This window comes from Notothenia rossii, assembly GCF_949606895.1.
Source record: "Notothenia rossii genome assembly, chromosome: 9".
In the NCBI taxonomy this organism is placed as follows: Eukaryota; Metazoa; Chordata; class Actinopteri; order Perciformes; family Nototheniidae; genus Notothenia; species Notothenia rossii.
The window spans coordinates 1778879-1800834 of record NC_136907.1 but is presented as its reverse complement, the minus strand read 5'-3'; the positions used below and the strand labels follow the sequence as shown (position 1 = coordinate 1800834).

Genomic DNA, 21956 nt, shown 5'->3' with positions numbered 1-21956 from the left:
TTCAATAAACACCAAAGGCTCTTTTAAGAGCCACACACTTCTTTCCAGAGAGCTTTCCTTCATCAAACCTGTGCCTCTATTTCATAGTGTTGGAAAAGCACTACTGTTTCATTCAACTACTATGGCCGTTTCTATAGAGCTTCCAAACATTTACTAATTAATGTCCACCATTATGAGAATACTTATAACCTGCTAAGACAAACACCAATTGATGTGGCTGATGCCCTTTAGGGTTCATAACCACTTCAAAGCCCTGTTCAAGTTGACCCAGTGTAACAATATGAGCATAACACATGTAGCAGTATTTATCGAACGAAAGGTATGTATATGGAGAGACAGAACTTAATACATCTCACACCCTGATCCCGCTTCAACCACCTCACCAAAGGCTCCTTTAAGAGCCACACACCTCTATCCAGAGAGCTGATGCTTTCCTCAATCAGCTGTTTGCTGCTGTGTTGCCACACATGTGACTGCAGGCTGAAGGTACTGCAGAGAAGTCTCCCTCCCTAGTAGTGAGCCTCATCATGACTCAAGTGTATCAAAGTTTATTTATATAGCCCAATATCACACTTGTCTCAGTGGACTCGGTTTGTACAGAATATGAGAACGACCCCCTCTGTCCTTGGACCCTCATACACTCCACTTTCTCCTGGTGGTGATTTTACATCATTGTTAAATAATGATATAGAATCTAACTGTAAATATTATATTAAAGAGCAGTTATACATTAAATAAACAGCTGTATACATGAATAATAATTAACTGTGCTGCAGAAGAGACAAATGAAGTTCCTTTATTTGTGATTATATTCTATAAAATATGAAATCACAAAGCTTTGATTTGGGTTTCCAAACAGTCTGTAAACCATCCCATCAACTTTATTGTCAGTCTTTCAGTTTGTGTGTACAGACAGAGAGATCGAAATGCCGTTTCCTACAATCCAGAGGAATACAAATATATATATATATATATATATATACACGATCTATTCATGTTTTTATGATGCTCATATTACTGCTACTATAGATCATGTTTATTAGACTTTAAAGTACCTTAATACCTGTCACTTTAAGCGTATAGCAGGGTCCTTACCAATATATAAAAAGTTACCAGAAAATAAAAAACCATAACCAACCAAAAGTACTTTAAAAATGGGGAAGGGTCTCGAGTTGGACCGCGCTCAGCAAAGTTCCCATGTGGTTCTCCTTTACGTCCGCAGATAAGATTTAAAGTCTGTCGCTAGTCGGAGTCAACTTCATTATTTTCTAGTAAATTTAATCAAAAACGTCTGGAAGGGGAAAAGGAACAGTTAAACAAATAGTGTGTCAATTTGGTGTGGGGTACAACAAGGGAGGTTGCTAAACGTAATTTGTTATTTAAAAGTAGGGAATATGGAGGCCTGGGAGCCATAGACCTGGGCATTAAACTAAAAATTACTTTTGTAAAAAATATCTCAGCTGCAATCAATAGGAAAGCACCTTGGGTCGAGGATGGAGAAATGGGATGGAAGAAAAGAAGAGGCAGAGCTAGAAATGGTCCCTATTACAATTAGTTTATGGTGACTTCACAACTGAAGTTCAGCATTTAGGGATTGATTGAATCGGACTACCGAATAGAGTAATTTTTAAAACGATAAACGATTTCAAATATGGAGGTGTTATAGCATACAACAACCTAACACCTGACGAAGGTAACGAAGTCTTGAAATGAGTGAAAAGTAAACAGTTATCGGAGAGCATGAGAGACGTGAGGTGGCTGATATCAGTCAACAGACTTGCGGTCACAGCTGTGGTTTCATGGAGCTGCTATGTGAAAACTAGAACATGCCCCATGATTAACTGTGAGGAGGACGAGACTCTACAGCACCTCCTCGTGCACTGCTGCAGAGCCCAGGAGGTGTGGTCGCTCCTACGGGGCATCGGCTTAGACTTCAATGTAGAATAATCTCAATCATGTATTGTATTCTGGATGAGGGGATGGACAATAAACACAGGGACCTTTTTCAGCTGGTAATTTGTACCACATGTACGAAGATCTGGAAGACAAAGTGCAAGATGATACTAAATCAGAGAACAATAAGCAGCTACACCATCGTGACACAGGTTATTACCGAACTAAGAAGAAGAAAAACCCTGGACACATCCCAGACTCAGCCACAGGCCCGGCTCCAGGATGAAATGACTGAGGGGGCTGTTCAAAAATCCGAGGGGGCGATCTTTTTTTCACAACAACGAAAAATACTGGCAATGTAATGAAATGACACACCAAGCTTTTTTCCTTCTCACTGCTCTACAATATCTTTGCTTCTTTGTTGTTATTCTGGATTTACCCCTCTCATTCTGTTCTGTTCCTCTGATCTTTAATAACAGATAGTACATTATCAGATGGCTGCACTTTGGTTAACAGACTAACATTGATTTCCTCAATTTATAAATGGACAGGCTCTGTAATTATACCATAACCTGTTCTCCTCTATCCCTTAAGTCGTCTTCCTATTCAGATGTACTTACCTCTAGTCAGGTCAGGATTAAAGAAACATTAATCTGGTTGATTTTTTATTTTCAGGATTGAATGTTCAGACCAAGGCCTAAAACCTGGCATTTCATAAGAAAGTGACTAATATATAAACCAAATGTAATATTGGATCAAACACTTCACCAAATGGACAGACACAGATTACAAAGACCCCTGGTTTGTCTCTAGAGTCTAACTGCCAGGAGAAAAATCAAATCAATGTTCCACAATCCGTCACTAGATGTCGCTCATTGTACCAATACGGTTTATATAATACATAACATATTATTATTCTAGTAAAAGGGCTCGCTTTGGCAAAAACCTGATCCATACAGGCAGCCCTAACTAATAACAAGTAACCATCATGTGTGGTGCTATCTGTAGTTGTCAGTCTTATTTTTTGTTGATGTCATATTGTTTTCACAGTGCTGTGAAAATGAATTTCCCCCTGAGGACAAATCAAATTAATGTTCCAAAATCCCTCACTAGATGTCGCTCATTGTACCAATACGGTTTATATAATACAGATTACCACAAATGTGCTGTGGAAATGAATTCCCAATAAATCTAATCCAAACTAATTTAATATTCAATCCCACACTTCGTAATTTACCTCGTTTAAAGCACTTTCGTTGTAATACTATGGATTTAGTTAACACTACTAGCCGAGTTTCTTTTGTCCAATATTTCGCGGGCAGGTACATTGAATTAGGAGTAGAAGAAGAAGAAGTAGAGGTAGAAGAAGAAGTTACAAGAACTAAAGAAAGTGAAGACATTTACATTTCTGGGAATATGGTTGGACGAGAGAGTCACATGGAGTACTCACATTGATAAGGTAGTAGATAAATGTAAAAGGGTTTTAAATGTTATGAGGTGCTTGGCAGGCACTGAGTGGGGGGCTGATCAAGCTGCTTTGAGGAACGTATACACAGCCTTAATTAGATCAGCCATAGAATACGGACTAATAGTGTATGGGTCAGCTGTATACTCTTCTCTTCAAAAATTAGATAGAGTCCAGGCACAAGCACTAAGGATATGCTGTGGGGCAGTAAGATCTACACCAGTGTCTGCACTTCAGGTAGAGGTCGGAGAAATACCAATTTCTTTGAGGAGAAAACAGTTAATTGTTCATCACTGGGCAAATCTACAGGGTCATAAAGATACTCACCCTACTAAACAAACTGTACAAACAAGTTGGGAAAGTAACAAAATAAAAAAAAAAAGTTTTTGTGTTTGTGTTTCTGAGTTATGTAAGGAATTCAAAGTTAAGGAATGGAATATTAGTCCGACGGTGTTGTTATCAGCTGTTCCACCATGGTTGCTACCTCAACCTATAGTAGATTTATCATTATTGAAACGGTTATATTCAATGAAAAGTAAAATCAATGTGCAGGCTTATGTGAATACTGTTCTGAACAATATGGGCAGTTTATACAAATATTTACTGATGGATCCAAAAATCCAGAAAATGGTCAAACTAGTTTTAAACTGCATGTTATGTTCCTGAATTAAAGGTCAAAGTGGGAAAGCGAACGAGTGATCACATCGCAGTATACACAGTGGAGATGATAGCTATCTCACTAGCACTTCAGTGGGTAGAGGAAGTGCAGCCAACATTTAGATTGTATGTCAAATTGTTTATTTAATATATCTGGCTAGCTATAGCTACTTGCTAACGGTTTAGCTTACCAGCGCGATTCAAAGTAACGTCAACGTAGCTATAATTTATGCTTTGCTTATATGTTCGCATAACTTGTAAGTTTACTGATATTTACATACCTTGTTCACCTGGCTCAGGTGGTCGCTCTGGGGTTGTTGTGTGAGCCACCACTCGAGAATTGCCGTCTTTTTTATTAAAAAACAGTTTAAAGTTTAAACACTGTCAGAGAGGAGAGGTACATACCTGTCATCCAATAAAACATGTTTATTTCCATGTAACTCTCTGATTGGTCTTTACATTACATTGCATTTAGCTGACGCTTTTATCCAAAGCGACTTACAAAATACAAACTTGAAGAAAACAGAATCATATAAGTACATCAGGTTTCATAGAGCTAAAACATTTCAAGTGCTACTCAACTGGCTTTAGATAAGCCAGTCCTTTGTTAGTATATAAGTGCTTTGTTAGTCATTCTATCTCTGGAAGTGGAGTCTAAAGAGATGAGTTTTCAGTCTGAAGAAGATGTGTAAGCTTTCTGCTGTCCTGATTTCAATGGGGAGCTCATTCCACCATTTTGGAGCCAGGATAGCAAACCCACGTGTTTCTGCTGATGGGAACTTGGGTCCCCCTCGCAGTGCGGGTGCAGCGAGCTGTTTGGCTGATGCAGAGCGGAGTGCACGTGCTGGGGTGTACGGTTTAACCATGTCCTGGATGCAGGAAGGGCCAGATCCATTCACAGCATGGTACGCAAGTACCAGTGTCTTGAAGTGGATTCTAGCAGTTACTGGAAGCCAGTGAAGGGAGCGGAGGAGCGGCGTGGTGTGGGAGTTTAAATGCTATTTTATTCTGGAAAAAAACGGAAGTTCTCAATACCAAGCTTTTATTCTGAAAATCCTTCATGACGACATCCGGGACTACGTAGTATCATTAAAGTGGCTATTGACGCCTTTAACATGTGTTACATATAAAGTTATGAAAGAGATAAGGAGGAGAAAAGGCATGTGGAAGTAAGCAATGAATGTAAAATGTCGAAATCCTCTGTTTAACGCAATATCGGACACAGAAGACCGAGGGGGGAGTCAACATGGAGCAATCATATAGGAAAAGTTCAAAATAAATGTAAAAAGGTCAACAATGTACTTCGGTGTTTGGCGGGACAGGAGTGGGGAGCGAGTAGGTCATCACTTCTGAATATACATTGGGCACTCATGAGACCTGTATTAGATTATGCGTGTATAGCGTTCATGGCAGCAGCAGAATCAAACCTTAACAAGCTGGATGTAAGCTCAGGCCCTGAGGATTTGTAGTGGAGCTTTTAAAACATCTCCAGTATCAGCAATACAGGTGGAAATGGGAGAAACGCCTTTAAGGATAAGAAGAGTGAAGTTAATGTTGGCATATGGGTAAACCTTCAGGGGCATGGTGATAGTCATCCTGCGAAAAAAGAATTTTTGAAAGATTGCTGGGAGCACAATGAGTCACATTTAACCAGTTTTGGATGGATTGGTGATGTGAAAGCAGCAAGTACAGCTTTGAATCAAATATTGCCCCACAGCTCCAATCTTGTCCATTCCACCCTGGTTATTCCCATTGCCAAGTGTAGAGATGGCATGCCATAGGACCAGAGAAGGCCATACTAACAGAGACCGTAGTGCAGACACAGTTCAAGCTCAGGAAGTGCCAGACAATCAGATAGAGAATCAACAGAGGGGAGGAGGTTTCAGAGGAAAAGGAAGAGGCAGAGGAAGAGTTGTCCAGAATGGTGGTTGCTTCAGATGTGGACAGATGTCACATTGGTCCAATGAATGTCCGCTAAACCAATTAGACCAACCACAAGCACCACAATACTTTCCTACACCATTTCAGCAGCCTCAGACACAACAAACCCCTGTGTATGTCCCCACCCAATCACAGCCACCAGCACCCATTTACACACCCGTACAATATCAGCACCGGGGAGGACACAGTGGTGGCAGTGGATTCCAAGGACAAGCAAGGAGGAGGGGGGGTGCCAAGCATGAACCAAATGCCACCGGCAGCTTGGTATCAACCACAACAATGAGGAAGCTCAGAGGGCCAGACCACCAGGTTATGCATCGTCAGCACAAGGGTATTTTGAAATCCAGCTACATATCTGTCACCACAGGAGGGAGAGGTTTAATGTTATTTAAAAAATGGAGAGTAGTATTGCATTTACATATAAAGCATCCACAGATTAGAAGTAGCAGATTAGAACATTTAGCTGACTATTTTTGTAATTATGAGAAGGATAGAGATTACGAGTGATGCTGTTCCCCCACACAGAAAACTATTGTGTCCACACAGCTAATGAGGTCAAGACGATGGGTTTCCACCCAAAATACGGAAACCTGGTACTCGCCCAAGACGGAGGATCCTTACCAAGTCCTCCTGTTTACACCGACTGCAGTTCAAGGGGCGGCGATACACCTGACGTGAAGCTGTTGGGACCTGAAAACAGAAACTTGATTCTGCTGTGGTGAAGTCTGGCTACAAAGGGAGGTGTCCGATAGGGTCGCTTGTCTCAAACCAGTGAAGAAGTCAACAAGAACCCAGCTGAACTAGAGAGCGACTGTTAACGGGAGAACAGTGACGGAGCGACAGAGACTGGCCCAACATTTTCCAGCCAGTACATAGATGGACCCCGTCAGAAGACCGGGGCTGTGTTTAAAGGGGAACTTCATTTATTCTTAGTAGAGGTGTAGTTTTTCATCAAACAATTATGTGATTTATGGAGTCAGATTACATATTTCTCATAAACACAATTTTATAATCGGTCTGAAGTATCTGTTTTAAGGCATGAGCTGCAGATTAAATAACATAACACTGATTGAGAGCTTGGAGGAAGAAGTTTTAGGGTTTTTACAACAGTTTCAAGAATCAGTCTTTATTTATTTATTCTTGAGTAACTTTACTGATTTATAGTGTAGTGCGTAAGGCAATATCTCATTTTGAGTGAGGAGCACCAGCCCTTCATGCAGGTCACCCTCTGTGAGAATAGTTCGTATTTTCCCTCCAGTTTAGAGAAATATTATTTTATCACATGTTAGTTCAGCAGTGTCAACCAATCCTCTAATCCTAGAATTATTGAGACGCATTAGCGAAACAAGTGGTATCGTTTTTCGCAGCAACGATGATGCATAACACCATGACAAAAGCCATTATTGAAACAAGTAAATTATTAGAAGTGCTAATGGCAGAGTTTTTGTGAATATGCATTTATGCCATCAGAAAGCCATACATCATACGATATTTTTGTACGCCTTGTGGGTACACGGATAAGTTATATTTATTTAATGAAACGTTATGGGTTTTACATGTCCTGTTCAGAATAGGGTAATCATTGCAACATTAATTGAGCATGTTACGCTCAAAGGAGGGAGTGTCATAATTATACAGATATGTTGATTTCAGTGACGTAGTTAATAAATAATAACATGTAGTCAACAAGAGGTCTCATAACAACAAGAGGTATGCCAAAGCTTGGGCCTTCTCCAAGGAGGGAGTGGTCCAGTTTTAGATATTAGACAAATAGAAGTGGATGAATATGTCAGAACTCTGAGTAATATTATCCAAGTTTTGTCTACACAGCAGGCTAGGAAAACTACAGAGATACCAGACGAGACATCAGAAGAGACTCTTGTTCGGCCAGGTGATTGGGTGAGGGTGAAAGTTCACAAAAGACAGTGGGCTCATCCCCGGTGGACGGAACCGTGAGAAGTTGTAACAAACTTCACACGCGCTCCGGTTTAAAGGTAAAGAAAAAGGAGCAAATTGACACCACCTCACACATTGTCACCCTTCACTGGCAACTTCCAGAACATTATTGGGAGTTAGGACTGATTTGGCAGAGCTGGAACAAAACAATAAATAGAAATAAGATAAAGATAGAAACAGCTCAAAAGATGAATTGTCTACACTAAAGTGAAAACCTATTTTTTGTTTTACACCTGAAAAGAGTCCAACGTTTTGTATACGTTATTTTTGCACTCTTTATTTAAATTCTGTAACAGACACAACCAGGGATAAAATAGAGATGATGTCAAGAACAAAGCCAAACCAATTGTGGGGTCCCCTAGGGATAAGAGTCGGAATAGCATTGTTGATTGTGCTCATTACACTTGGCACCTTTCTGGTTGGAAGGGGAGTACAATATCAAGTAAAACATGGAACCATTAGTTCACTAACAAGACTCCAGCTGGGTTTCAGAGACTTTCACTTATCCCCAGAGCCAAAAGATCAGCTGAGCAACAAGAGGAGGAGTTAGAAATACTCGTTCCCAAAGGTGAGGCGGTTACAATCAAGATGATTCACCCCCCTATATGTAGTTCTTGTATCAAATGATGAGATGGGTTTTAAGTGATCGGGATATGTAAGTGATGGGGATTAACAGATTAGGGGAATCTCCAAATACACTGGATCCATGTTTTAGTCTTTACCAGAAACACCCCCTGTTAAGTTTATGAACAACCGACCGGTGACCGATCTGAGCACAATTATTGAAAATGATTACAGTAGAAACAGGCTACTAACCCACAAGTACAGCTTTGTACGTACAAACTCTATGAACACAATTCCCCAGCAGATAGTGGCAACATTGCAGATACTGTATGTCCAGTCACAAAAAGTTACTTATGTTCTAAATAACAGTGAGATTTAAAGTGATGGAGAAAATATGGGGACGTTCTTTTATAGGGTGTGAAATATGTGGTGCTTGAAACATGTAGGTATTTCAATTTATAGAAGAAGATGGTTTCCTGAAAAGAGTTATTTGGAGTAGCCATGTTACAGTGGGTAGAAACAATGTGTAGGGATATGGTAAAATTATTAGGAGACATTCATTGGGTTTAGATGAGATTTAACAGTGTTAGAATTAACTATAGGTAATGCGTCCCAAGGTCTCTCCTCTCTCTCTCTCTCTCTCTCTCTCTCTCTCCTCTCTCTCTCTCTCTCTCTCTCTCCTCTCCTCTCTCTCTCTCTCTCTCTCTCTCTCTCTCTCTCTCTCTCTCTCTCTCTCTCTCTCTCTCTCTCTCTCTCTCTCTCTCTCTCCTCTCTCTCTCTCTCTCTCTCTCTCTCTCTCTCTCCGCCTGTCAGACCGCTACGACCCCATCTTCCAAGCAAACAAAAGACCTCACCACAGGAGACTCCTCTTCCTCCATCAAACAAACAAAGAACCAGAGCTGAAATAACAATGACAAGACTGCATCCAGAACCATCTCCACCTGACGGTACGTCTACACTACAGGCATCAAAAATGCTTTCAACGCTTCGCCCATTCACTTGAATGGGGTGACGTAGAAGATTTTTAATCTTCGCCGAACTGCATTGTGGGGAGCATGGCATGGCTTTGCAAGCATCACGAGCATCTATCGGCATCAAAAGTTGAACAATGTTCAACTTTTGAGGCTCGATGCTTGGCATCAGCCAATCAAATCCCGTTTATACAAATCCCGCCAGTGCAAGCGCAGCCAATCAAACCGCGTGCAAGCTGGGAGAGCCAGACCGCAGTTCATTTCCTCATATTCCAAACGAGATATTACGGTAGCAAATCACCCGGTTCTTTACGACCGGAACTATTTACCGGGATACAAACCGGAGGAACCAGGCATGGAGGGAGGTGGCAGAGACAGTGGGTGAAACTGATCGTTTTTTCGCCTGTTTGGAGAGTTTATATCCAGTTTACTTCGTTTTAACATTGCTATTGCTTTGTATGTCGGGGGCGGGAGATTCATGTGATTGGTTGCTCGCAAAAAATCGCCAAGCTTCAGACACGCCCAGCTTCAAGATTTTTTCATGCCTGTAGTGTAGACGGGCCGTGAGGCATCCAGAACCATCTCCACCTGAGGCATCCAGAACCACCTCCACCTGAGGCATCCAGAACCATCTCCACCTGAGGCATCCAGAACCATCTCCACCTGAGGCATCCAGAACCACCTCCACCTGAGGCATCCAGAACCATCTCCACCTGAGGCATCCAGAACCACCTCCACCTGAGGCATCCAGAACCATCTCCACCTGAGGCATCCAGAACCATCTCCACCTGAGGCATCCAGAACCATCTCCACCTGAGGCATCCAGAACCACCTCCACCTGAGGCATCCAGAACCACCTCCACCTGAGGCATCCAGAACCACCTCCACCTGAGGCATCCAGAACCAAAACCAGCTGACATAAAAAGGCACACTCTCATCGGTCCCCCACAGGACATGAAGTTCCAAGTTGAGCCACGAGATTTGGCACAAGAGCAGAGTGTGGGACATGAGAGCGGAATACACCCTCCATGCAAGCAGTAGAGACTGAAAAGGAGGAGATGGAAAGCGGAAGCGGAAGGATCCAAGAGCGGATGGACTGAGGAGAAGGTGGACGGAGGAGAGGAAAGGACGGAGGAGTTGGCATGGTCCAGCAGAACATGAGGGGGTCGTGGCTTGACAACCAGAGGGGGAGGGAAGGAAAACGGGAGTGAGTTAGTGAGTTTACACATAAACATAATTATTCACCAACGAGAAATACGTAAAGAAAAAGATGTATTAGCCATGAATTAATCAATTGGTAAATTTATAAAGTAAGAAAGAGGAAACTATTAAATAAAAACACACTGAGGGTAGAACATATTATTCAATCTTTTCATCATAAACAAATGATTCTTTAAGAGATTCCAATTCATGTGCGAATTTGGGGAAGATTTAATATTTTTGGATTACTGTCCTATATTATACATTGGAATGATTTCAAACCTGTTTTTATTTATCCTAATAATTATAAAGGAGTGCCTTGGAAATATGTGTTTACATAATTTGTGGTCAAAACGTTTGAGACCCACTGAGATAACTTAGACTACAATTAACTTATCTAAACAATCAGAGAGTCCTTAACCTCACTGAGCCTCTCAGTCTGACAGGAGAGCTCTCCTCCACCCTGGTTGTAGAAACATCTACTTCTTATATCAGTTAGCGCAGCTAGCCCCAGATTATAATAACAACAGCGCCGGTACCGGTGCGCCCTCGCTCGCTCCCACGCTCGCACTTCGGCTGTGAGCTGTGGGCGCCAGATAAGCCAACATCCCCCACTTTCATCACTTACAGCACCCACCGGGCAAATGAAACGTGTAACCGGGGTGAAAGGGTGTTACATTTACTTAATTATGAATGTTGTTACATCAAGGCCGAAAATGTGGATGAGCACCAACGGTCCAAAAAGTTGTTTCCCTCCCAGAGCTACCAGCGCAGCGCCCCCCAGATCTGGCGCCCTAGGCGTCCGCCTGTGTCGCCTATGCCAAAAATCGGCCCTGCCTATTACATACAGTGGCAATGTCTCAAGATTTAGCAAAGATACACCTTTATTGAACATACAGTAACAAAAATACCACAAATACAAATAACAAACAATTAAAAATGAAAAAGGGTCGCCACTTATTATTATTTTAATAAAAATGTTTTTACAAAAATTCAGCAGCGGCGCTGCGCCGCCTCTATTTGTATATAGGGGAAGCACTGAACCTTTTAGCCAGTCTTGCCACAGGATTGGACTGGGACCTGTGCTCTAGCACAGCCAGTGATGTTTTTTATGTAGTTAATCAACATGGCGAAACACCCCAAAGCCAGTAGGTCTAAGAGACCAGTCCCAGGGGGAGTTTAGGCTCCACAGTGTACGAAGATAGCACAGGGGCGCCCAGGGGAGGGCTAGATGTTGCATTCCATGTCCTAACGTACCGATTGATCACAACGGCCTCTTCTAGAGAACATATTACTTTCATACCTTAAATGGTATGAAAGGAGGGAGGGTACATTTCTCATAAGGAGACAGTTTCAAATGCTAGCAGAACAAAACGACCCACCCCCGTACACAGATGTTGATGAAAATGATGTTGTTCATGTTTTATAAATCATTGCTATTCTAAAATGGTATGTTTCTTTTACACTTTGTAAAAACAAGTGTCTTAACACTGAGCGTGGTATGAGAACGGTTTCTGTGAAAGGAGGGAGAAAGAAATGTTCTAGTACCAAGCCATTGCTGCTATTTTGAAGAATGCTATAGAATGTTAACACTAGAAGTTATGCACAAGGGAACACTTTTATGTTTGAACAGTCAAAGTATTTTTTGTATTTTTGTAAAGTTGAGGCTATTGAACCCTTCCATTTTGATTGTATGTTTTTGATATGAGGTATGTAGCCTACTATGCAAAGTTCAAATGAAGAACTCATTGATTTCAGTATTATTTACACACCGTTTAGGTGTGTAAGGAGGGACTGTTAGAAATTAAAATCAATGTTTTATGGCATAATTTAGTTAGAACATACCGTCAGTTTAAATGCTATTTTATTCTGGAAAAAAACGGAAGTTCTCAATACCAAGCTTTTATTCTGAAAATCCTTCATGACGACATGCGGGACTACCGTCCAGTTGTATCATTAAAGTGGCTATTGACGCCGTTAACATGTGTTACATATAAAGTTATGAAAGAGATAAGGAGGAGAAAAAAGGCATGTGGAAGTAAGCAATGAATGTAAAATGTCGAAATCCTCTGTTTGACGCAATATCGGACACAGAAGACCGAGGGGGGAAGTCCCCTACGTCACCACCAGTGACGTACGGTGATGTTCATGGCTGGTGAGGAACTGACTTTTTCAGAGTCAGATTTACAAATATTATATTTTGACCTTAATCTAAATATTCGGCTATTTTCAAAAGCTTTTTTAGTCTGATGCTTCAATTCATTTTAAACAGACCGTTCAACAAAAGGATACCCAACATCTAAATATTGGATTGTTCTTTCTTAGTAAGATCCCATTTTCATTACAATTGTGGTCTTACCTTGACTTGAAGATGAAGTCCATGCTATCCTTCTGGACAACAATCTCTATTAGTTTTTTGTAAAAGTCCTCCTTATCTTCCTGTAATTTGAAAAGTATAGCTTGTTGTTTGTGTCTACCGTCTCTGCGTAGAATAACAGTAGCAACAAGAACCTGTGGGCTCATGTGCGGGCTACAGTGCGGCAGAGGTTATGGCTGCCTCCCCTGGTGCTTTTTTCATTGCCGTTGTATGATGAGACCAGCGAGCCTAAATATCACATACGTGAAATGAGTTATTTAGAGACTATGGACGGCGAGGATAAATGTAATAAAGGGATCTACAAACATTACATTGGTGACCTACAGTGAGATGGTAACAGGCATGAGCTTAGTGCCCGCTTTCCAGACAGTTTCTGTGGGGTGACGCATTCTGAGGTGAGGCAGAGCTCATCTGTCCCTCACCTCACCCCACACTAACTGGCTTGAGCGCGCTCACAAAATAAGTGCCCGCGCTAAATTAGTGCCCGCGCTCCAGCAAGTTACTGTGGGCTTACGAGAGGCAGAGCTCATCCCTGCCTCACTTCTCATCGCTACCCGTAGTTGTAGCGGAGCTCGGCAAATTTGCTGATTTTGAATTTAAAAAGCGATTGGAATCATACATTAATCACACTTACATCATATATCAGTGGAGACATTTTATTATTATTACTATTTAGTTTTTCTTTAGTTGTTTTTCCTCTACATTGGAGTATGACAGGTGAGGCTCTGCCTCCCCTACCTCCCCTGACCGCACGTCGCTGGTCACCACAGCCCCCAGAGAGGAGGGGCGAACAGCCAGCAAGCGGGAAGGACGAATGCTTGTGTGCTCTCTTCTGCTCGGCCGACCACAGAGAGGGAGCTTTTCTCTCCCTCTCTCTGAACCACCTACTGCTTGTAACATTTTAATTAAAGTACCCATTTGAACCTCCTCATAGACTCCATTGGTCTCCTTACTTTTAAAGCTTCTCTCCTGGACGCGAAAATAACGAACAAAGCATAACAGTGCCTGGTGCCTCAATTCAAAAACACTAAGCACATTCAGGTTGTGTACATTTTTTCTTTTTTGCCAGTGTTTACAAAAAAAATGCTTGTATTATTTTGGTTTTAGTGTAGTTTTTTAGTGTGTTATTTTTTAAATAAATCTGCTCCTGTTGGAGACAAATGTATCCTATGTTTCCTAATTTGTATTGTGTAAGTAAACCTAGAAGTATTAGTCGGGTGATAAACATGTAAGGACTGTGGCAAAGTCCACACACAGACACACACAAACACACACACACACCATTTACAAAAAAAATAAAAATGTAATTTGCTATGGTCCTGGATCATAAGTCCTGGATGGATATCCTCGTGGATTCATCTTCTTATTATAGACACATTTCCAAACATTTGGTCTACCTATGTTGTGAATGAATTATCTCTTCCATTTACACACGGCATCTATTGCACGTCTGTCTGTCCTGGGAGTGTTTCCTTGTACGATGTGAGGGTCTAAGGACAGAGGGTCTAAGGACAGAGGGTCTAAGGTCAGAGGGTGTTGTATTGTCATACTGATATTCTGTACACACTGTGAAGTCCACTGAGACAAATGTAACATTTGTGACAGTGGGCTATATAAATAAGCATTGATTGATTGATTGATTGATTGATTGAGGTAGAAGAAGAAGAAGTAGAGGTAGAAAAAGAAGAAGTAGAGGTAGAAGAAGAAGAAGTATGGTACATACTATACTGTATGTGCATCCAGCAACACATGCGTCAGCGACACATCATTGCTCCTGAGAAGCGTCTGCACTCTCAGTTCCCTAAAGAAGTCGAGCTTTACTTTGAATTGACCAACATTGTCGTCCTTCCCATGAAAAACAAGAATTTGTTTCCTGGAGACCAATCCTTTGTCACAGAGCCCTAACCCAGTGACACAGTAATGAAGACGACAACATTCCTATGTTCTTCTCACAGAGGGGAAATATACATTGTTAAAGTAAAGTGGGACAAAATATATAGAGACAAAAATAAAATACCCTTAAATCAAAAGCCATGTATTCATCACATTGATTCACATTTTAATCAAATAAGTACATCTTAAAAGTAGAAAAAGATAAGTGGTGAACCGTGTCTATCACAACTGGACCTTCTGTAGACACACACACCCCCCTCCGCCGCGATAAGTGATAAGTGGCAGTATAGATTAAACGGAGTGTAATATATAGAAAATATTGTAGTTGTATGTGTTCATTTGTATTTTATAGCGGTAATACATGTATATACAATATACTAAATATTCCTTTTGGTGCTGTCAAAAGGTGCATTAAATCTAGTATTTATCATATCCTCCTCGGAGAACTTATACTTCAATGCAAACTATTGTTATTTCTTTATTACCTTCCATATTAATCTGTACTTTTCTGTTTTTGTGCTGCTGAAACAACTGAGTTTCACCCCTGGGGATCAAAAGACATTTATCTTATTTTATTTTATGCACATAAGTGAAAAGATGCATTAACTGTTTCCTGGTTTTCATCATTTCTGTTTGTTTGAAAGGGGAACCATTGGCCATTTATTTCTCGATAATGACTCATGCATTAAAATGTTGTTTTTATGTATTCTACAGTAAAGAGACTCATTTCCTTCCTGGTAAAAATACATTTCAGTTGAATTCTTCTTGAGTAGCATTACATAAATAAAATGTTTGACTGAAAGCTGAGGTGTCCAGATCTGAGTCCATCCTCTGACACACCCTCACAGCTTCCTATAAAGCGTGAGGATCTGAGGACCTGCTGCATCGAGCATCACAGTCAGCTACAGCAGGTAAGCTCTGACCCTCTTCTCACTATTTGTGTTCTCACATAAATAATGTTGAACGTATTTATACCAAACCTTTTCCTTAACCACCAAACACTTTTCAGATTTTGACTTTCAGATTTGAGGTTTGACTTCAGAGGACCGCCGTCATGACTCCAGTTTTGCTTTTCGTCCTCTTCATCTCTTTGTCGGCCATTCCTCCGGTGAGTCTGACTCTTTACAAAATGTTTATTCTTTATTTATAGAAAAAGGACCTACATTATTTTATTCGTATGAATAACATTGAAGAGAAATAACATGTTTTTTATATTTATAATGTTGTTCATTGGTTTTGCAGGGTGCTCCTGATCACGGAGAAAGACGTGAGTTGGAAATGAAGAATTGACTTTTTATTGACATTTGTTTCTTCTTAGTTTCTCTTTTAAATGTTCCGGTATAATTTATTTTCTCTGTTGTTTCAGAAGAGTCTTTGGACGCCTCTGACATCATCGAGAGAGCTAATGCTAACATAAGTACGACACAAGTTTCATATTTTCGATCCCAAAACATGATGGCAAAATGACAATAAGACTTGGTATAGATCTCATCTCTGTTCGTCAAAGTCGAACAACAGAATATGAGTTTTCAAAAGTTACCATTGAAGACATTTATGAAGGATTCTTTTCCAAACATCTGTTGGATTCAGCTTGTGTTATTTGAGGACATTTTAAGGTTTCTCATTGTTGGTCGGACATGCTTGTGTGATTTGTAACTTGTTAAAATGTATTTTTCACGAAGGGAAAAGCCCTTAGCCTCAGCACATTTGTACATTTCAATGATATTTGTGAAACTCCAGACTCCTGGCACGGATATTCATGAACAAATGTGTTTTACTTATTGTTCTGCAGCTACGCACCTGGTCGACGGCGACATTGTGCCAAATTTAAGAAGGAATGCAGATCCCTGCACGGCTACAGGCTGCAAATGGCCCAAATCTAGAGGACACGTAAACGTACCATTCTACATCTCCCCCAACTACAGTAAATACACATTTGCCCTCAAATTCAACCTAATGTGAGATCTCATGCTGCAAGGCAGACCAGGTTTGGTGAGAACAGTGCTCAGCACCCTGTTCTTTGTCTCTGCAGCCACAACAGAGCGCAACATCATCATCAGAGCCCTGGTGACCTTCCACGCATCCACCTGCATTCGCTTTGTCGAGAGGACCACCCAGCGAGACTACCTCGACTTCTTCCCTGGATCTGGGTAAGAACACACATTGTAACACAAAGAAATCTCATTTTTCTGTGATTACATTTGAACTTTCTAAGTCTGAATCTGATTCTGTTTTGGTTGGTCGTGATGTTGCTTCATGTCAGTGTTTAAGAAAATCATACTTTAGGGGAGGGGCTTAATTTCACTACTTTTTGTACAGGGTCACCAAATATGAATTAAAGGTGCTTATTCTTGATGGGGAGGAAAGAAGACAAAAACCAAGTTTAAAAAAACTACTTCTCAGTTTTCTCCAATCTTCAAGTGAAAAGTTGGATCACTATTCCTATTTGAGAATCAAACTATTGTTTGACTTTAAATTAAATTTCTGAGAAGTTTGAAGAAGAAACTGTCTTTGGTGAAACAACTCACGGACATGTGAAAAAAGGTCAAATGTAAATACTCAGGGAATGTACGAGTACAGTAATGGCGCATTTCCACTACAGGGCCTCGCTCGGCCTCGCTCGGTATGGCTAGGCCTCGTTAGGCCTCGTTAGGCCCGGCTCACTTTATGCTGCGTTTCCATTACAGTTTAGTAGCTGGGGCAGTAACTATAGTAACGCAGTGTAGGCGGAGCCGTGAAGTCATCTTTAATGAGAACCACAGAAAACCAACATCAGCCGTTAGCTGTTAGCCCTCAGAGCTCACAGCTCCTCATATCTGTTCAGAAACTAGACACAAGTTAAACAAGTACAAACCACAGACTGTCTGTGTCATGGAGAATACAGTCGCTGGTTTATTTATGTCTGTAGGCCGTTGTTGTGAGTGTGGGCGGTCGGAGCATTTACAACGTTAGCTTAGCAGATCTCCATTCAGAAAACACGCATTTAAAAGGTGTTTCTCCTGCCGTCTGTCTGCAAACTTGTCAAAGCCTTAATTCATGGTTTTTACTATCCGGTATCAGTATGTTGTTACTTCGGCATCATTTAGAAACGTGTATTACAATTAAATCACGGTCAAATATGTTCATCTTGGTGTAGTTATAGACCCCTTGCCAGCGATTATGTCTCAAGTTTAGCATACTCAGCCCGACTCAGACCGGTTGTTGGCCCGGAAAGAACCTCAATTTTATGGGGACAGAAAAACTGTGAAATAGTACCCGCTAGCTGGAACTACGCCAAGTGTAAACGTAACCAAAAACGGGCACGGCACGCTTAAAGCGACCTCCGCGCTGTAGTGGAAATGCGCCATGAATTAGTCACTTTGGAATGTAAAAAAACAACCGATCCCTCTTTCTCACAAGAGGCCAGGAATGTATCAACAATACCTATTCTTATTTTCATATGGTGTGTGTGTGTGTGTGTGTGTGTGTGTGTGTGTGTGTGTGTGTGTGTGTGTGTGTGTGTGTGTGTGTGTGTGTGTGTGTGTGTGTGTGTGTGTGTGTGTGTGTGTGTGTGTGTGTGTGTGTGTGTGTGTGTGTGTGTGTGTGTGTGTGTGTGTGTGTGTGTGTGTGTGTGTGTGTGTGTGTGTGTGCGTGTGTGTGTGTGTGTGTCAGGTGTTGGTCCTACCTGGGCCGACAGAGTGGAAGACAGCCCGTCTCCCTGAAGAAAAATGGTTGTGTGTCCCCATCCACAGTGCAGCACGAGGTTCTCCACGCTCTGGGCTTCAACCACGAGCAAGTCCGCTCCGACAGAGACCGATACGTCTCCATCCTCTCCCAGAACATTAAGCCAGGTCAGCTCAAACACAAACGCTCTTCTTCACAGTCCTGATTGTACAGTATGTGTTGTATGAAAAATGATGCGATCTACAGACAGGTGAGTTTAAGTTCATGCCTTATGTCTGAAAAGCCACCAACATCAAAGCCATTGCCATGATAGCAGCTCTGGAGGGTCTTTCCCATTTCCCAGTTTGTACATCCTCCATCCCACTTGGAAAAGCCCCTGTCTTGTGTTTAGTCTTTTAGAATGATAAGATCTGATAATTACAAGTCGACACAAAGGAAATCTGAGGCTGCGGAAGGAGTTAGCTTTGCAGAGATAAGTATTGGACACATTTAGATTTGTATCTGATGGCATTAGATTTAAATGAATACAATATATTATCTTGGAGTTTTGTGCCAATCCATCTTTAGATGTTGAGATGTTTGACTGGATAGGTGAAAGCTTTAGCCAAGTTGCTGCACTAGAAGAAAAGTCAGGGAAACATCCTGTGAGCTTCATGAATGTCTGGCTTAAATCCATCCAATAGTTACTAATGCAATAAAGGAGTTGGCTGTGAAGTCTACCGGCATGCTTTTAACCAAGTTTTGTTCCAACATTTTCAATCCAGCGTTTATAAAAAATCAAAAATGCAAAAGCTGTTCTCAAATATAAATGCTCTCTTGTTCTCTCTTCCTGTGCAGGAAAAGAACATAACTTTGAGAAGAAGCAAACTAACAACTTGGGTACTCCCTACGACTTCGACTCTTTAATGCACTACGGAAAGTGAGTGTTTGTGTGACTGTATGTTTGTATGTGTTATGATACTCAGATATTTTACTTGAGTGAAAATAGCTATTCTAGGTTGTAAAAGTATAATTTGACATGTAAAAATCCTGCATTCAAAATCAATCATGATAATTATTATTCATCGTTTCCTTTTCTTCAATTTTGGGTATTGTGAAGTCAAATTTCATCCACTATTTAATTAAATCAGTTTTAGGTCTTACATCTAACTTGCCTAGTGAAGAAGCAAGTGTCTGTGTGCTTGTGATGTGTGTGTGCAGCTCTGTTTGCCAAACATGTTGTCTTATTTTGATCCTCAAGATACGGCTTCAGCAAAAACAACCAACCAACCATCCTCGCCAAGAACAATCCGAGTCGTAACTTGGGGACTGCTCGTACGATGAGCAAGAATGACATTGCCCGTGTCAACAAGCTTTACGGATGTAAATGTGAGTGGGAAATAATGCTATACTCTCCAAAAGTGGAAACCTAAACACAGAGGATACATCCAACTACCAATATAGCTGTGACAGCAGAACAGGAAAACAGGGTTGAAATATTGTTAATCTGAGAAATGAATTAAAATCTCTTTTTTTTTTTCCTCACCAGAAACGGAAGTAAAGGGTCGGCCTCCAGATAATTCAACTCCCGGCTTTTTATGATTCCACCAAAGGTCCAGACCTGCTGGTTAACAGTGGCTAGCTTTCAAATCATGTGCTAATGGATTTAAATCATTTACTCACTTTATTGATTTTAAAATATACTCTTTATGATATGCTTCTGGTTTTACTTAGCGGGTTAAAGACACATTATATTGCTAATGATGTGTCCAGGGGAAGAACATTTAAAACAATTTGAACAATGAATTGATCATAGAGACAACGATGAAATACATGTTGATGGAATTGCTGATTGGTAATGATGATTTTAATGACTTTTTTTTAATCTTTGCAATAAAGTTAGCAATTTGTTCAATAAGTATTTGGATATATATTTATTTGAATTAGAAATGAAGCTGTAATTACTCTCACTTTGAATCCCTAACTATGGATAAGAAATACTCAGAACAAGTACCAACAGAACGATGTGTAAGACATATTACTGTACTAGTAAATATTCTCTATTCAGTTAAAAGTACGTTACTATCGAACATCTTCGACCTCTGACTGATATACCATATATAATGATATATAGTTTAAATCACATACAAATGCTCGATTAGTCCAGTGGTTTGCAAGCAAATACATCTGGAGGGTCTTTCCTCCTCAAATTCTCATTCATGACTTTTTATTTGATCCATTCTAACCGCGGAAAACAAAGATAAGTAAACCCGGAAGTGACGTAATGTAAACATCCGGGTTTTCCTTCAAAATAAAGCTTTTCAAAATAAAACGGTGCATTCATTTAATATTCACGTATTGATTTTAATTTCTTACAGATGCAAGAAGCAAAGTTTGACTTCTCCACCTCAACACATATACAAAGTTATTAATGGCAAATGTATATAATAATGTTTATAAAACGGACAAGTCGAATCAAGCAATCTGATTGGTTCTTAGCCGTGATATACTGAGTGTATACCGCGGGGAGAATTGTAAATTACTTTTCACAACAAGTCAGTATCCCTCCGCGTCTGAGAAAAACAGTATACAGTTGGCAGAAACCCTCCTTTTTACGCAGCGGTCCAGACATAGACATCAAATGGCAAAACACATTCAGTGTGCAGTTCCTTTGGCATTAGGGCAGGGATTTCTAGATACTTTCCAAGGTTTGACAAAATGAATTGTGATACTTTTAAAGGAAGCAACGATGTTTTCAAATCTGTAATCAAAGAGGTCCGCAAAAACGCTGTCGACCAATCAGATTGCTTGATTTGACTTGTCCGTTTTATAAATATATTTACATTTCTTCCGTTACGAAACAAATTTACAAAGCATAAGATGGAAACATTTAAGATTAACTTCGACCTCCGGGGGGGGTCTTACTATAGTATGGAGGAGTGGATTGAGCAGTGCCTATCTCCAGAAAGCACCTAAACGACGACATGCAGAGCTACGTGAAGAGCAGGTAGACCAACTGGAAAAGTACCACCATTCAAGAGCTTTCTGATGCGGGTCTTGAAACAAAGCAGAGAAATTATGAGCGTTAGTGGCCACAGGTGCGAAAGCTCTCTCCAGAGCTACTGGAATCCGAATCTCGGGGACCAGAGAAAGTGGAGAAATATTCTCTCCACGCCAAGCAACAGCCTCGAACAACCTCAACCTATACAAGTGACCACGTAAGCCATGCAACTGATGCTGGACAGTTTTTCAGTGGCTGCACAATAAACAGCAACATACACATTAATGTAAATAAATAGCCAATAATGGATCAACGCTCTCTGTCTAACATGTTCGCTAGCTGTTAGTGTTGTTGCATAGCAACCACCTCGCAATAGGTTTCGTGCGGAAGGCAACG

At 40.8% G+C, this 21956-nt stretch overlaps 1 protein-coding gene across 1 annotated transcript; it reads left to right on the top strand.

The window, feature by feature from the left end:
- The first annotated feature begins 15136 nt into the window (after positions 1-15136).
- LOC307018407 (low choriolytic enzyme-like) lies at positions 15137-20407 on the top strand. The gene is made up of 9 exons (XM_079648638.1): positions 15137-16025; positions 16160-16184; positions 16284-16334; positions 16710-16841; positions 16950-17067; positions 18569-18747; positions 19418-19499; positions 19821-19948; positions 20109-20407. Coding segments are annotated over exons 1-9 (771 nt in total). The 5' UTR covers positions 15137-15971; the 3' UTR covers positions 20111-20407.
- The last annotated feature ends 1549 nt before the right edge of the window (positions 20408-21956 follow it).